Source organism: Sinocyclocheilus grahami, unplaced genomic scaffold (genome assembly GCF_001515645.1).
Source record: "Sinocyclocheilus grahami isolate Dianchi unplaced genomic scaffold, SAMN03320097.WGS_v1.1 scaffold2348.1, whole genome shotgun sequence".
Lineage (NCBI taxonomy): Eukaryota > Metazoa > Chordata > Actinopteri > Cypriniformes > Cyprinidae > Sinocyclocheilus > Sinocyclocheilus grahami.
Window position 1 is genome coordinate 7,009 of NW_015507527.1, and position 17,149 is coordinate 24,157.

The window sequence follows — 17,149 nt, forward strand, 5'->3', positions numbered from 1 at the left end:
TGTGGGTGTAGAGTGTGTGTGTGTGTGACTGTGTGTGTGTGTGTGGCTGTTATTAAAACATTTGTACACACACACACATATGTACACTGGTGGCCAAAAGTTTGGAATAATTAAACTTTTTATGAAATGTTTTTCATACTCTCCAAGGCTGCATTTAATAGATCCATAAATACAGTAAACAGTAATATTGTGAAAAAATTGTACAATCTAAAATATCTGTGTTCTATGTGAGTATCTGTTAAACTGTAATGTATTTCTGTGATGTGCAGCTGTATTTTCAGCATCATTACTCCAGTCTTCAGCGTCACATGATCTTCAGAAATCAGTATAATATGCTGATCTGCTGCTCGAGAAACATTTCTGATTATTATCAATGTTGAAGACAGTTGTGCTGCGCAATATTTTTGTGGAAACCGTGATGCATTTTATTTTTCAGGATTCACAGATGAACAGAAGTTTCAGCAATTATTTGAAATAGAAATTAAGTGGTAATTAATGTAACGCATCCTTGCTGAATAAAGTGTTAGTTTCTTTTTTTTTTTTATCTTGCTCTCTGAAGGATCATGTGACACTGAAGAATAAGACTTTAACATAAAAAAATCTTAATTATACCAAACTTTTGGCCACCAGTGTTTGTGTGTCTTTGTTTTAAAGAGGATTTGTTCTAGAAGCGCCTTTGCTTTTAAAATGAAATGTGGACTGGTTTTCTTGTGTCTAGAGTACAACGACTTGAAACACGAGCTGCGTGAGTTTCTTCAACAATCTGCAAACCAGAGAAAGGTGAAGATGAGCAGCTGCTATGTCAGTCACTGAGAAGAATAAGAAGTGAACTCTGTTCTAATGGATGTAGTTTGTTTATAGGACGTGACTCCTGAGGCTTTCCGTGAGTTCTTGGAGGAACTGCAAACAAGAAAGAAGAGACTGTTGGACTGAACCCATCCACATCACAGAGAGTGTTATGAAACTTATCCTCTTTAATAAAGTCTCAGAGCAAAAACACCATTGCTAGTGTGTGGAACTTTTAATTATATCATTATTATTCTTATCTCTCTAGATTCCCTCTGTTAATTCTCAGCAAGGCACTGTCGGTCCACTTCGACTTGATGGGGTTAGCATGCTCCAGGACTGCTGATATAACAGCATAATGTGTTATTTTACAGTCACACAGTATTTCTGCAGTTACACTGACACGCCAGAAGGTGGTGACAGAAGACTTCAAAACACTGCTACATTTGGTGAACTTCTCTTTGTGATCATTATATTCGGGAGTGCAGTATAGCCCTGCTCCAGCTGCCATGTTTGCATTATCATGAGACCCCCAGCATCAGCCACAGCTCTCCCAGCCCTGCATGACTCAGCCGAAGCTGTAATAGAAGTCATCTTCAGGCTCCTACAGTGTGCCAATGACAACCGCTGTGAGACAGCTCATCTAGCTATACGGTCAGAGCAGAATGACAGTAATTAAACAGATATGTAGAGTCAAATTATAGTAAGATTTAGTTTGTCTTTTATTTAAATGCTCATTAAAAAGAACAAAACATGACTGTGTGCTTAACTGAGTAATATCCTTTATATCATATGCAATGTGTCCAAAAAATACGAAGAACATATTGTAACAAATGCGAAGGAGCAGTCGATGCTGTGCACACAGGCTTGAGCTGCTCGGGCTGATTCTGCAGAGAAGTGCGGTGTCGTGGCGAGGGTTCAGACAGCTTCACGCTTGCTCTGTGCCTCCAGGACACTTTCTAACATGTCTACGAAGGCAGAGCAATGTAAGTATGCCGCTGCGGGGTCATGTATGGAGTAATATATGGGATATGTCACATAATCTCGGAGGGAGCGGCGTTGTTTCGGCAGCAGTCATGTGTATATTTACAGAGATATAAATACTGTACAGTACGGAGGGTACAAATGTTAGAGCTTTACAATAACAGCTGACGGGAAGCTTTTAGACTTGGATAATGATAATGTGGTACAGAAGATGTGATCCCTGCAGTGAAACACAAGCTCGAGCTGTGCTTTAAACGCTGATGAACTGCATGTGTGTTCATCTAATCATGCTGTTATTTAGAGAAATCAGATGCTGGCTGATGTCTGAGATGTCTGAGCTGCTTGATAGAGGGCGCATCTTGCTGTCTGCTGTCTGTTTGATCGCCCAACACTCGGTCCTCCTCGAAAATAAGCATCAATGCAAACTATAGCGAATTATAAAATAATGCTAATCTTTTGACTGATCATTCATACTGCTATTCAAACACATGCTGAGCTTATGTAACACCTGATCTTTATTGGACACATGCTTCGTGTATCTGTGGTCAATAGCATTAGTCTAAGCAGGTCTAGTCTCACAAACAAGACTTTATAACTGGCTGTATATCATGCTGAGATGTAGATGAGCATTAGTCTTTAACTCAGCAGTCACAGGGTTTATTCAGGTTTATGCAGATCTACAGGAGACAAGATCCTCACAATGTAAAACTGCACATCATATAAAAGGACAAATGTTAAAAAACAATGTTCATAATGTAAATAAAATTGTGAGCACGTAATGTAATGTTTTTGCATACTGTAATAGGTTGTAATTATGTTATGGACTCATCATTATGGTAACTCATAATGTAATAATAAAGCGTAATTATAACCACGTAATCTAATAAATTTCATACAATAAATATCCGTACAAAGGAAACAAAATACATAACACATATTGTATTTCTTTACAATAGTCCATATTTTTATTTCAATCTAGTTCATTACTCACAGAGAGCACAATGCCATTTTTTTCTTTACACAGAATTTTGACCTTTTTTAAGCATTTTACATCACTAATAATCAGAAACATTCTGTTGTCTTTAACTCACACTCTAGTTGCTCCAAACCTGTCTTCAGTTAACTTACACTTGGGACAGAAAACAACATGATGAGAGTTAAAAATAGGAGCAAAACATCTGTAGCCAGTGTGAGAAATAAGAGCGTGTTCCTCGTGATACAAGAGCTCACAGATGCTGTTCTGTGACACATCTGAGCTCCAGCGGTTCGGTCACTGCGTTCATTTGTCCATCTGACAATCCAGACTGTCTGGTGTGGAAAACTCACTCGAAATGAGAGCAAGTTAGAAAACCTGTCTTCTTTCAGCAGTAACGCTGTGAATAGATGTCATTGTGCTGCTGTCAGGAGCAGTTTCAGAGAGATGATCATTTACTGATTTCTTCATCAAACAGCACACAGCAGCTGCAGCAGTGGATTGTTGAATACTGTTAAATGTTAATTATGTGTCACTTTGCTCTTTATTTGTTTAGTTGGCTCTAAGATTCGATACTTGCAAGAGTATCACAACCGTGTGCTTCACAATATTTACCCAGTGCCATCGGGAACAGACATTGCAAACACTCTGAAATACTTTCCCCAGACGCTGCTCAGGTAAGTGCACTACACTGGAAATATAGGTGCAATACATACACTGCTAATGTTGCGTTCTAATGATAGACAGAGAAGTTTCATGATTTCAAAGCAGATAAATAAAGCATCTTCTATCTAAATCTGATCATTTCTATAGCCACCGAGACATTAGAGCTCTATTTTATGATCAGATATATGCAGGAACCTCATGCATGCCAAAAGTACACATTTTGGATCAATTGTTTAAAGAGAGTGACTCAAACTGATTTTCAAACACTATCAGGGAAGTTCTGAGTCGAGTATTGTTTTTGTTTGTCCTTAATATTTGTCTTTTAAATGTCAGTAGTTATAGTTAGAATTATAGCTAGACTCACGAGTTCATGTTATGTGTAAGAGCTCTTCCTCATGTTCTCATGTCAGTAGAAACGTATACAGGTGCATGCTCGATGAAGCAGAGAAACCAAGTTTAGCATCTGAGAACAGTATGTAGTCGTGTGTATTTGTGATTCCTGTTATGTTTTTGTTTATCAGTGTTTTTGTCATGAAGAGTTGATAATGAGAGTACTATGATATGAAATACTGGATTTCCGTAGTTTTCAGTGGGTTTGAACGCTGTTCATGTAGCATTCTGCAGCTGAACCACCTCTCATTCCCAGCCAAACAGGGCTGACATGTGTAGCTTTGATAAGAGACAGTGTCAGAAATACTACACCATCCTGTTGTATGTAACGCACATCCAACTATGTTCTCCCTCCAAGACCATCACAGACCAAATTACTGCTGAGGTAGAAGTTGACAGGGGACAGCAGACACAAGCGCCCTCCACATCCCTCCACGAACATGAGGCATTGCTTTCGAAACCAGTGTATTCCTTTTCCATTACAGATTTCCCCAGCCGTAGACTAGTGACATTTCTGTTAGAACTGAAATCCATATGCCTGTCGAACCATTATTTCTCTTCCCCTAAATGATACTGAGGCAGTATCATAATGTATTTACATACAGACATTCTTTTTGACGGTGCAATAAACATGTGTTGTGACCAGGGAGCTTTTAGTCTAACCTCACATACATGTTTATTACTGGCTGAAGCATGTTTCTGAAGTGTCATCTCTGTATCGTCCTCAAAACGAATTATTTCGAGATTGCTCTCATCTCTGACAGCCCCTCCATTGCTCAATATTTCCCATGTGGCTCTTTAGCCTCCTGATCGGCCCGTGCTGCCCGTCCTCCGGGGATTGGCCGCTCGGAGGGCGCGGCGCGTTCGCCTCAAAGCTCGGAAGTATGGGGCTGCCACTGAAAACATGCCATTTTTTATATTTTTGCTCCTTGTCACCAGATACGCATGAGATGCAGTGATCGTAACGTGCTTCGCAAGTGCAAGCCTGCTTGATTTTGATCCAAACCAAAAGCCAGCTTTTCAAATGCATAGATGATGATGGCATATCTAAAGCAAATTCCAAAGTCTGTGGAGACACTGCATCCTATGTGGGGAATATCTGGGTTTGGTTCTTTTCTACTTACGCTGTCTCTGTAGAGCCATTTCAATGTAATGTGCTGTTTCTTTGTGTCTTTGTTGTCTCTTTTTTTCCCCTGTTCCCCCCCCACCCCTCCCTCGGAGCAGCATCCTGTCCCGTACAGGCAGAAAGGAGAGCCAGGAAGCTTCCAATTTGGCCGTGCCCATGACCATGTGTCTTTTTCCTGTGCCATTCCCACTCACCCCATCTCTAAGACCACAAGTCAGTTCCATCAACCCTACAGTTACTCGATCCCTCCTTTACAGCGTTCTGCGGGACGCCCCGGCCGACCGGGGTGGTGCCACCCAGCAGAGTCGGGAGGTTCAGATCTCAGATTACCCCTCACTGGACTATCAGGGGCTCTATGCCACCCTCGTCACCTTGCTTGACCTGGTGCCCCTGCTGCAGCACGGTCAGCACGGTGAGTCCTGCGCCGCCTCACTCCCGGAGACACATTTCTGAGTGTATCAGAGGAGAGAGAAAATCACACTGATTGTAAAATGCGTTGCTCGAAATAAGGATTACTGCTAGATGGGCGTTGATTTCCAGTCAAACAAATTCGCTCAGTCTTCTAAGAATCAGTTCCGTCACGGCGCACTTGCTGTCGGTGCCTGTTGTTCACCCAGAAATCATCATTCTGTCATCATTCACTCACCTCATGTTGTTTTTCTGCTGTGGAACATAAAAGAAGATATTCTGAGAAATGTCTCAGAAAAGTCAATGGTCAGTTGAAGTCAACTGGTTACTAATATTCTTCAAATATCTTCTTTTGTGTTCTGCAGAAGAAAGTCATTCAGGTTTGGAAGCACATGAGGGGAATAAATGCTGACAGAATTACCATTTTTTTGGTTAACTCTGACCTCTTTGAGATCCTCTGTGTGTTTCTCAGGAAATGAAAAGAATCTTTAAAAAAAATAGAATATTGCTGTAGTTTATTAATCAGCCAATATTGGATGATTTTGAGATTATCGGCAGGAATTGCTCATTCCATCTAGTGTCCATTTTCAATAAAAAGTGCTCTTTTTTCTGACAGCTGTCAGCCAGCTTTATCTCTCCTATCTGCTGGCAACTCACCATAAAGTCATCTGTCATTCACCATAAAGAGCTTTGACTGGATAACAACATTATCAACGTACAGTAACGTACAGTATACTAGTATTGCATTATGCAGCATTTGGATGCATTCTGAAGAAAACACAAGGCTTTAAATGTCATTGTACTGTTCAGAGATGAGTTGGTAAAGCTGCATGAATCTATAGAGGACATGGTTCTCATTCGTTCATGTGCTTGTCTTTCAGATCTGGGACAGGCCATATTTTACACCACAACATGCCTTCTGCCTTTCCTTAGTGATGATATTCTCAGCACTTTACCCTACACCATGATCTCCACTTTAGCCACCTTCCCTCCTTTCCTGCACAAAGACATCATAGAGTACCTGAGCACGTCCTTCCTGCCCATGGCCATATGTGAGTAAACTAACTTTATGTGACTATGAGAGATGTTTCTTCAAAGAAAGAGTCAGAGAATAACTTCAGTATTTGAGCGATCACATTGTGCTTCCAGTAGAGCACATTGCTGGTTTGATTAGCAGCAAGCACCAATAAATGCAGCACCATGTGACAATTGCGGACTGTGAAGTAAGAAATGTTTTTTTGTGTTGCAGTGGGTTCGACTCGAAGAGAGGGTGGCATTCCAGCATATGTCAATCTGTCTGCCTCGTCCATGCTGATGGTCACCATGCAGTACACTTCAAATCCAGGTACATATGCATTTATTAAGCTGCAAGAAAGTTACTTCTATAATCAATCACTGATGGTTATTTGCAGAAGACTCTATCATAGTGTAGCTTTTTCAGTACAGAGCGGGTTCTGGGCTCTAAATGTTTCTCTGGTTGTCTTCAGTATACCACTGTCAGCTTTTGGAGTGTCTCATGAAATACAAGCAGGAGGTGTGGAAGGTATGCTTCGGTTCTTCATGTCTTTTTGGAGATTTTTCCAAAAGCGCTTCTCACTGACTCAGAGATCACTGTGTTTTTAAAGGATCTTCTGTATGTCATATCCTACGGCCCGTCCCAAGTCAAACCTCCAGCTGTTCAAATGCTCTTCCATTACTGGCCCAACCTGAAGCCTCCCGGTGCCATCAGTGAGTACAGAGGCCTGCAGTACACAGGTGAGGTGTTTGATTAATTTCTCCAAACCACTGCTTTCAAATGGTTGGTTTCAATGAACCAGGTCAAAGCAATAATGTCAGCACGTATTTCTAACATCTCATCATTGTGGTTTACATGCTCAAACACATTTGGATAAAGTCAGGCACACGCCTGCATTGTGAATTATCCATTCAGTTATATTAATTTGGGGGGTTTATTGTCATCAATGTTTTAATCAGTGAATGTGACAGGCTAGTATTGATTAGGTCTTAATTAAGTTTTACTATTCTACAAATAGATTAGGAAAATCTCGGGTTACTTGACTGTAATGTTGTTCCCTGAAAAGCACCTTCAGGTTATACCCTTGTCTGAAGAGATGACTAGACATGCCCACAGTGCGGCAATTAGGTGCAGTATCTCGTTCCAGCTTTTTCAGGGAACAGGGTTACAGTTAAATAACCTGAGACATTCCCTATCAAAAGCTATACTCAATGCTGCATTTCATAACACTAATGGGAATGAGAATACCAACCACGGCATACTAGAAAGTGTCTGGACCCCTCAAGGCTGTGTAGTGTTTACGCATAAACGTTGGAGAGGTCTCAGACATGACCTTGGGATGCTGACTCAATACATGCTAGTCTGGAGTAGCATGAATATCCAAACTATAGAACCTGATGAACGTGTGCAGGGAGGACCAGACTGCAGCTCCCCTTAGTAGACTGGGCCCTATATAGGGCAATATAGCACCCTTAACCCAGTGTGACATTGTTTGCCAAGTGGCAGCCGCCCCCCAGTTGTGGCTCCTATAGCATATGAAAAGCTGCTCTGACTTGCGCCACTGGCTGGTGCGGTGGACGTAAATCTGAAGGGCACAGACTGGACACAGTAAGAAGTCTTTCCTGATCAGACATAGTGAATGGCGGAGGACAGAAGGCTTCAAGAATGACTAGATGCATGGTCGAGAATGGAACTTTAGGAAGATAATGAGAGTGAGGGTGCAAAATAGTCCAGGGGCAAAATAGGATAGCGAAAATCCCCAGTTCTCTTTAGAGAAGTTATTGCCATGAGAAAAACCATCTTTAGAGTCAGAAGCTTGAGAGGCGCTGACTCTAGTGGTCCTAACCAGACTCTCAAGTGCTACACCTAAGTCCCACGAGGGGACTGTCACTCTGGCAGGTGTCCTCCACCGCTTAGCCCCACAAATGAAACAAGAGACTAGAGGGTGTTTTCCTATAGGGTCCCCATCAATCAGAGCATGGCAAGCTGAAATGGCAGCCACATAGACTCTGAGAGTAGCAGGACATGTACCTGCAGACAGTCTTTCTTGCAGGAACTCCAGCACTGAAATAACTTGGACTGGGTTTGCTCAGTGTCCAGCGCACCATCTTTCAAAAACACACCATTTGAAGGCATAACGTCTTCTAGTGAAGGGAGCCCTAGCACGTAGAATAGTTTCCACTGCACCAGATAAAAGAGCAGCATCTCTTAGTTGGTTTCAGAGCTTGGACCGGGGAGGAAATATCGTCCCCTGTGCCTGAGATAAGAGGTCTCTCCTTATCAGAATCGCTCACAGTCATGAGGAGGGATATTAGTCCTGAAAACCAAACTCTGGTCAGCCAACGAGGTACTATCAGCAAGAGGCAAGACCCTTGTTGGTGGACCTTGGCCAGGACTCCCAGGGGCAGGGCAATGGGCGGAAATGCATAAAAACCCAGTCTGGGCCACATATGGACCATCGCGCCCAGACTCAGGGGAGCTAGAGGAGTCAGAGAGAAGTAGAGGGGAAGTACTGTCTCCTGCAAGGCAGAGAGGTCCACCTCTGCTCCTTAAAAAATTTTCCCAAATTTGTTTTACTACTTCGGGGTGGAGTTTCCATTCCCTGTGTGTCCTGTCTGGACAGCAAGTCTGCTCCCACATTCATATGCCCTGGAATGTAAGTCGCCCTGAGGGACAGGAACTTGTCCTGAGCCCAAAGCAGAATCTGCTGCGCTAGCTTGTTCAGGCAGCGCAAATGCAGTCCGTCTTGCAGATTTATGTAAGCGACTACTGCAGTATTGTGCACCTGCACTAGGACATGGTAGCCCTTATCTGCAGGAGGAAGATTTCATGGCCATAAATACAGCCAACATTTCGAGGAAAATGCTGCGCCGATCAGGAAGATGACCTCTCCAGATCCCTTTGGCTGGATGGCCATCAAAGACCGCACCCCAGCCCATGCAAGAAGGGTCTGTCATTAACTTCTTGCGACAAAAACACTCACCTAGAGTAGGACCCAAGGTAAGAAACCGGGGTCTGAACCACATAGAAAGGGGACAAATCTGCAGCGTGTAATCCTTATCTGCCCTGGGGGATTGGCCCTTGGATAAATCCCCTGGCTCTGAGCCACAACTTAAATGATCTCGTATGCAGGAGGCCCGAATTTATCATCGTGGGTGCAGCTGCCATGAGACCTAGAAAAGTAACGGAAAATAATTTCCTGACCTAGCCTAGCCTGATGTATTTTGGGGTGTTTAGAATACATTCAGGAGACAGCTATGCCTGCAATGTGATCAAATTCCATATGATCCTTAAAGGGTTAGTTCACCCCAAAATGAAAATTATGTCATTAATTACTCACCCTCATGTCGTTTCAAACCCGTAAGACCTTCGTTCATCTTCGGAACACAAATTAAGATATTTTTGATGAAATGTGAGAGCTCTCAGACCCTCATAGACAGCAGCACAACTGAAATATTCCCAGACAGAAACGTAGTAAGGACATCGGTAAAACAGTCCATGTGACATCAGTGGCTCAACTTCAGTTTTGCGAAGCTATGAGAATACTTCTTGAGTGCAAAGAAAACAAAAATAACATAATTTATTCAACAATTCTTCTCCCCCGAGTTACGTCTTCTGCCATTCTGGAGAGTATCTAAAAGCGTAATCTGTGTAATTGTTACGGGGCTGACAAGACGTGAGACATATGGATCCATTTGCAAACTTTATTCACAGGCGTGGTCAGAAACAGGCATGGGTCAGACAATGGCAAACTGGTATGGAGAAGACAAGGCAAGGGCAATCCGGTAAACTAGCGAGGGTCAGTCGACAGCAAACGGAATCCAACAGGGCGAGACAAGAGGGATAAATCCAGGTACACAGGCAAAGATCAGAACATAGAAAAACAGACAAAGCAAGACTCCACTAAGGCTAGGAAAACTAAGCAGGCTCCGTAAGGTAGCTATCAGCTAAACAATGATATTCGCTAAACAATACTCGGCAGTGGGAAGGGATCAGAGTGAGTGTTAAATAGGGGATGTGTGATTGATTACAGCTGTGTGCAATCAGTGCTGTGTGCAATCAACTGGGTGCGTGTCATCAGTGCAGTGGATGATGGGATATGTAGTCCGGAGTGATATGCAACAGTGTGTAGTGCGAGAGTCAATGAAATGGAAAGGGTGACCTCTGATGGCTAGCAGACGGAAGTTCATGGACCAGATACGTGACAGTAATCAGCGTTGTTTACGCTTAGGGGAAAGCATGCGTATGTGTTGTGATACTCTCCAAAATGGCAGAAGACGTAACTCGGGAAAATAATTGTTGAATAAATGATGTTATTTTTGTTTTCTTTGCACTCAAGAAGTATTCTCATAGCTTTGCAAAACTGAAGTTGAGCCACTGATTTACCGATGTCCTTACTACGTTTCTGTCTGGGAATATTTCAGTTGTGTTGCTGTCTATGAGGGTCTGAGAGCTCTCACATTTCATCAACAATATCTCAATTTGTGTTCCGAAGATGAACGAAGGTCTTACGGGTTTGAAACGACATGAGGGTGAGTAATTAATGACAGAATTTTCATTTTTGGGTGAACTAACCCTTTAAGTACATTGTCCTCTGGGCAGGAGAGAGAACGTTTTACTTGCCATTGAGCCTCAAACCCAGAGACTTGAGATGAGCAATGACGACATCGCTGTGTCGAAGTGCAAGCTCTTGAGACTGAGCCAAAATCAGCCAGTCGTCTATGTAATTTAAAATGCAGATGCCCTGGAGTCGTAAAGGAGCCAGTGCTGCGTTCATATATTTCATGTATATGTGAGGTGACAAGGCTAGGTCGAACAGAAGAACTCAATACTTGTAAGCTTTGCCCCCAAAAGTGTATCCCTGGATTAAATTTGAGATACAATCATTTTGATTGTTAGTATTTTGTACTTGTATGTTCTGAGAAAGAGGTTCAAACTGCGATCTAAAATTGGATGCAAACCCCCATCTTTCTTGGGAATCAAAAAGTATCAGCTGTAATAGCCCGACTCTGTCTGGGAGGGGAATACGTTCACATCTGCTCTGGTTTCACAGTAGTGGAGAACATGTTGTTGAAACGTGAAGCATGATACACACACTGTATATTGTATCCTCTTTCTACAGTCCTTACGACCCAAGGAGAGATATTTGGTTAGTTTCCATGCTGCCAGCTTCTCTGAAAGGGGCACTAGTTTTGACACTTCAGTTTGCTGGGGGATGTTAAATGTTTAGTGTCCTGAAACATTTGCAGAAAACTTGTAACATTTTGCTGGAAGGAGCTCTTACTCTCTGTGGGAATATTTCTACAAATGATTGTAGAAGCAGACAAATTGTCGGACGTGTTCGAGAGAGGTTCACTGATTGACTGATAGTTTTGATGCAACTGTCCGATCTGATTCAGTCTGATTTGGTGAACCGGTTGAAAGATTCACAGAAAAGAACTGTTCAAAATAACGATATGCATACAGACTGGAAATCACTGCTCCAGTGGCTTGAGACAGACCTTCTCCTGAAAAATACACATTATTTGTCTGTTTTGTTCTTTACATCCCAGCCTGGAACCCCATTCACTGCCAACACCTCGAGTGTCACAACTCTATTAATAAGCCAGCGGTGAAGGTACTGTAACTCTTTACCTGTTTTTTATACTTATTTGCTTTGACATCTAGTCAAAATGTTGTAGATTTTGTGGGATTGTGGGATTTTTAGGGAGCACACATTTCAGTGCACTGAAAGGATTTTGCGATTGAGACAAGAACTTCAAAGCATATAAATGCCCAGAATCATTTCAAAAATACACCCCTGGTACTGATTCATTGTCTTTATCCCTGCAAATATTTGCTCTGTGTAATAAAACATAGAAACAGAGCAGGAAGAGACATGCTGTAACTCAATTACCAGGAGCTCAACCCTGTTACCGCTCTGATCTAACACTGAGATACTGAGACCAGTGCATGCACTATATGGGGTTTATTTTAGAAGATATTAAAAACCAACAGTTTGTTGTCAGATCTAGTGAGGCTGTCAGAGAGGTAAAAAGATTTATTATAATTATTACGACATGTCAAGTCAAGTCAAAGCTGCTTTACAGTGTCAAACAGGAAAATAGTTTGTCAATAATGCAAGAAGACAATACCAGAGTAATTTTTCAGCTAAAGTCAGTTATTGATGATTCAGTGATGTCATCATCCAGTTCAGCTCTCTTCAATAGCGTCTGTGCAATCATCCAAAATGATGGTTTGTCCTGAGATACTTATAATACTGTGATGCTTACGATCACTTGACTCAAGCAATATCTCATTTACACAACACTAAAATTGAGAAAAGGATTTTAAAAAAGGAGAAAAGGAAAAAAGATAGACAAAATAAAATAGTTATGCAAAATACCCTAAACATAACTCTTGTACTTTTAGTAGTGTTTTTGTACTTTTTGAGCAATAAGACACACGTTTTGAGAGTGGTGAGTGTTTGAGGGTCTGTGTCTCCGTCCTGCTTTCAGATGTGCATTGATCCAACACTCTCGGTCACGCTGGGTGACAAACCTCCACCGTTATACATCTGTGAGGAGTGCAGCCAGAGGATCGCTGGGTAAGCTGCATTATTTCAGCATGCAGTTCATTGTGTATCTGCTGCATTACTGCGGTGAATATCCAGAATCATCTGCTCAGCCTTCAACTGCCAATCTCTTCTTAAAGGGGTAAAAAGGTCCACTTTAATAAGGTCTACTTTTAATCTTATAATTGTGTTTAGTGAGGAAAGAAGAATGAAGCTCATGATTTAATTGTGTTTCTGGGTTATTTTACCCATTTTGTTGTTTGTATCTCACTTTGATAAACTTTCCTATTTAAAAAAAAAGAAAGAAAGAAAAGAAAAGAAAAGCCTATGGCTCCCACTGATACACTTTCTGTTGATGTTTAATGATGCTTGAAGTATAATAGTGAATGATAACAGTGGATTGGACAGGGTGACTTTATAATGGTCCAGCCACTCTTGTTTGACTGTGTGTTAACCCAAAGTTGTGCAAAGTCATGAAAGTACAGAACAAGATGATTTTTCGTATGATTCTGCATGTCATGATCCCTTTAAATTTGCGCTGTAGACATTTTTATCGGTCTGTCAGCTCATATTAGATGATTAGCATCAGACCTTGAGCTAGAGAAGGAGATGTGAGAATGTTCTGTCATCTTTCACAGCGATCATGCTGAGTGGCTCGTTGATGTGCTTTTACCACAAGGTCAGTGACACATCCTCATTTTAAAACTATAACTGCACACACTCGTGTATTTACTTAAAGGAACAGTTCACCCAAAAATGATCATTCTGTCATCCTTTAAAATAAGGTTCAATTTGATATAATTAGTTAGTGCATTAGGTACCATGAACTATCAATGAAAAACTTTACAGCATTTATTAATCTAGATTAATGTTAAAATATACATAAATGATTGTTAATTCATGTTTGTTCATAATAATGTAAATTTATACTTGAAATGCTAGAACGTTTTAGCATATCCTCCTGAGGCCCAGCTATGGAGTTTTTGCCTCTGTAGTGGACATTATATTTGAGTGTATTTCTCCGAGACCTCACGTCACAGTTTTAAGTCTGGGTGTCCTGTACAGAGCACATTCAGGGCTTTCCAGAGATGCAAAATGACTGGATGTTTCACCGTGACCACTCCCTCTCCTTGGTTTTTAAAAATGGCTGACTTTAATTTAGTGATAAAATTGTACGAAAATTACATCTCCCCAGATGAATAAATGCTATAAAAGGACAATTCATTGTTAGTTCACAGTAAAGCTAACATGTCTTATCGTATTCTTATCTTGTATTATAACAATGCCCCTTATGATTTCATCCTTACAGCTGAAATTTCTGCTATATGTCAGAAGAAGGTAAGCCTGGTGTGTGTGTGTGTGTGTGTCCATGTCATCATCTATAGGTCATCCATTATCAGCTCATCTGTGAACTAGCACATCTCATCTATAAATGCTGTACAAATGAAGAGCCGGTTTCTGTCGCCTGCTCCACATTTTCCTCTGCAGCCGATCAGATTGCCATTGTTACTGAGTTTCTGAAGTGAAGGTCTCTGTCCTGCGCATTACGTGTGTTTGTGTCGTTCTCGTCCCTTCATCGACCATCTCTTCCTCTCATCCGTCTCTCCATCACAGAACTGCAGCTCTCACGTCAGGCGTGCTGTCGTCACCTGCTTCTCAGCGGGATGCTGCGGTCGCCACGGCAACCGGCCCGTGCGCTACTGCAAGCGTTGTCATGTCAACCACCACAGCAGCGAGGTGGGGGCATCAGCGGAGACGCATCTGTACCAGACGTCTCCTCCGCCCATCAACACGCGCGAGTGCGGCGCGGAGGAGCTGGTGTGCACCGTGGAGGCGGTCATCAGGTGCGGACAAACACACTCAGTACCTGCTCCCTTCATAAAGAGGACTTTCAGTTCAGGATTTTCTTTCGTAATGTCAGACAGAAACAATGCTGTTAGGAAATTGAGTCTCACCAGGTCCAAAAACTGCAGTAAAAATACTCTTGACAGCACTGGATGTGAATAAGACACATTCGATATAAAAATACTAATTCACTGGCAGCCAAACGTTTGTAACAATTAAGATTTTTAAATGTTTTTGAAAGAAGACTTCTGCTCACGAAAGCTGCATTTATGTAATGCATTTAGTTATTTATTAATTTATTATCAAAGCTGTATTTTCAGCATCATTCCTCCAGTCTTCAGTGTCACATGATCTTCAGAAATCAGTATAATATGCTGATTCACTCTTTGTCAGAGCATGTGTTAAATTGAATAACATATATGTTAATATGAAACCAGCATTAATCAGTGAGATGTATGTCACTGTCGCCCGCCGCAGTCTGCTGAAAGAGGCTGAGATCCACGCGGAGCTGCGGGAGTTTGAGCTGAACCGCCGCCGTCAGATGGGTCTGTCTTCATCCCATCATTCCCTGGACAACATGGAGTTTGACAACAAAGAGGACGACCAGCACGACCAGAGACTGCTCAGTCAGTTCGGCATCTGGTTCCTGGTGAGAAGCTATGCGTGACCCTTATGGTCAGATGACGTGTTACATGAGCAGCAATATTATACCTGCTAACATCATAACACCGTCTGCTGGCAGTCGTATCACAGCTAGAGGTGCGAGATAATAAGCAACAATACGCATCATGATTTTTAAGGGTGCTTCACACTTGGTTCGATTGCCGGGTCCGAACCGAGATCGATGGCTCCACCTGTTGCTAGGTAACGACTGTGCAGAAGAAGGCAAGTGAATGGATGCCTGCTCGCTTCATTTGTGTACTTTGGAGTTTGAAAATGTAGGTTAGTTTCCAAAGCGGCAACGCAGAGCGGCACATGTGTCTATTTGTCATGACTGCAATGCAAAGGTTCAGAAGAACGCAGCAGTCAGTTTCTGCGAGCAGAAATTAAATTCTCAGTGCTTGCAGTGCGTCAGTCACGCTTATCAGGAAAGCGAGTGAGGAAACACATAAATACACAGTCTGACCAGTTCATACCGTATTACTTGTGTTCACATCAGAAGTGAACTGTACCCCACACCACGCTTTCACACAGTTCAGAAAACAGCGTTCACATTATCCTAACAAACACGAGTTTGCACCATCTCATCACATTTTGTTCAGACTGAAAACTCACATTCACAAGGATCAGGATGAGTTTGTTTCTTCATCAGATTTGGAGAAATGTAGCACTGCATCAGTGTCTCAGCAATGGATGCTCTGCAGTGAATGGGTGCCGTCAGAATGAGAGTCCAAACAGCTGATAAAAACATCACAATAATCCACACCACTCCAGTCCATCAGTTAACATCTGGAGAAGACAAAAGCAGAGACTAATCCATCAAGACGTTTTTAACTTCAAACCATTGTTTCTGGCTCAGATAGGAGCCCTCTATTTTTTCTGCATTCACTGCAGAGCATCCATTGCTGAGACACTGATGCAGTGCTACATTTCTCCAAACCTGATGAAGAAACAAACTCATCCTGATCTTAGCCTGAGGGTGAGCACATTTTCAGCAAAGTTCATTTTTGGGTGAACTATTGATTTAACTGGTGTATGGCCCGCCTGTAGTAGCAGCTTTCCCATGACTGATGCTGTCTCTGTAAACGAGTAAACTAACGAGCACACACTCGATCAGGTGAGTCTGTGCACGCCGAGCGAGAACACGCCGACAGAGAGTCTGGCGCGGCTGGTCAGCATGGTGTTCCAGTGGTTCCACTCCACCGCCTACATGATGGACGACGAGGTGGGCAGCCTGGTGGAGAAGCTCAAGCCTCAGTTCGTCACCAAGTGGCTGAAGACGGTGTGTGACGTGCGCTTCGATGTCATGGTCATGTGCCTTCTGCCCAAACCGGTGGAGTTCGCCAGGGTGAGTGAACCGAGCGCTGATGTTACTCATGCGTTGCAGTGATTCAAGCGTTCTGTGATTTCAGCATCCGTGTGTGTGTGTGTGTGAGTGTGTGTGTGTGTGACTCTGTGTGTGTGTGTGAGTGTGTGACTCTGTGTGAGTGTGTGACTCTGTGTGTGTGTGAGAGTGTGACTCTGTGTGAGTGTGTGACTCTGTGTGTGTGTGAGAGTGTGACTCTGTGTGAGTGTGTGACTCTGTGTGTGTGTGAGAGTGTGACTCTGTGTGAGTGTGTGACTCTGTGTGTGTGTGTGAGTGTGTGTGTGTGTGTGACCCTGTGTGCATGTGGATCTGGCCGTGTGTGTGTGTGTGGATCTGGCCGTGTGTGTGTGTGTGTGTGTGTGTGTGTGTGTGTGTGT

The 17,149-nt window shown here is 42.5% G+C and overlaps 2 protein-coding genes across 2 annotated transcripts in view; both read left to right on the forward strand.

Moving 5' to 3' along the window:
* LOC107574807 (putative E3 ubiquitin-protein ligase UBR7) overlaps positions 1-996 on the forward strand; it is a gene marked incomplete at its 5' end in the record, with an annotated part of 6,934 nt that extends 5,938 nt beyond the window's left edge. The window contains 2 exons of the mRNA XM_016261243.1: positions 719-780; positions 862-996. Coding sequence (XP_016116729.1) covers positions 719-780; positions 862-933 — 134 coding nt within the window. The remainder of the gene's footprint in view (positions 1-718; positions 781-861) is intronic.
* Positions 997-1,698: 702 nt separating this feature from the next.
* LOC107574808 (unc-79 homolog, NALCN channel complex subunit) overlaps positions 1,699-17,149 on the forward strand; it is a 43,887-nt gene continuing 28,436 nt past the window's right edge. Inside the window, exons 1-14 of the mRNA XM_016261244.1 lie at positions 1,699-1,772; positions 3,300-3,420; positions 5,024-5,337; positions 6,215-6,385; positions 6,583-6,678; positions 6,821-6,876; positions 6,959-7,088; positions 11,901-11,965; positions 12,846-12,934; positions 13,540-13,580; positions 14,211-14,239; positions 14,516-14,745; positions 15,224-15,395; positions 16,524-16,754. Coding sequence (XP_016116730.1) covers positions 1,751-1,772; positions 3,300-3,420; positions 5,024-5,337; positions 6,215-6,385; positions 6,583-6,678; positions 6,821-6,876; positions 6,959-7,088; positions 11,901-11,965; positions 12,846-12,934; positions 13,540-13,580; positions 14,211-14,239; positions 14,516-14,745; positions 15,224-15,395; positions 16,524-16,754 — 1,767 coding nt within the window. The 5' untranslated portion in view covers positions 1,699-1,750. The remainder of the gene's footprint in view (positions 1,773-3,299; positions 3,421-5,023; positions 5,338-6,214; positions 6,386-6,582; positions 6,679-6,820; positions 6,877-6,958; positions 7,089-11,900; positions 11,966-12,845; positions 12,935-13,539; positions 13,581-14,210; positions 14,240-14,515; positions 14,746-15,223; positions 15,396-16,523; positions 16,755-17,149) is intronic.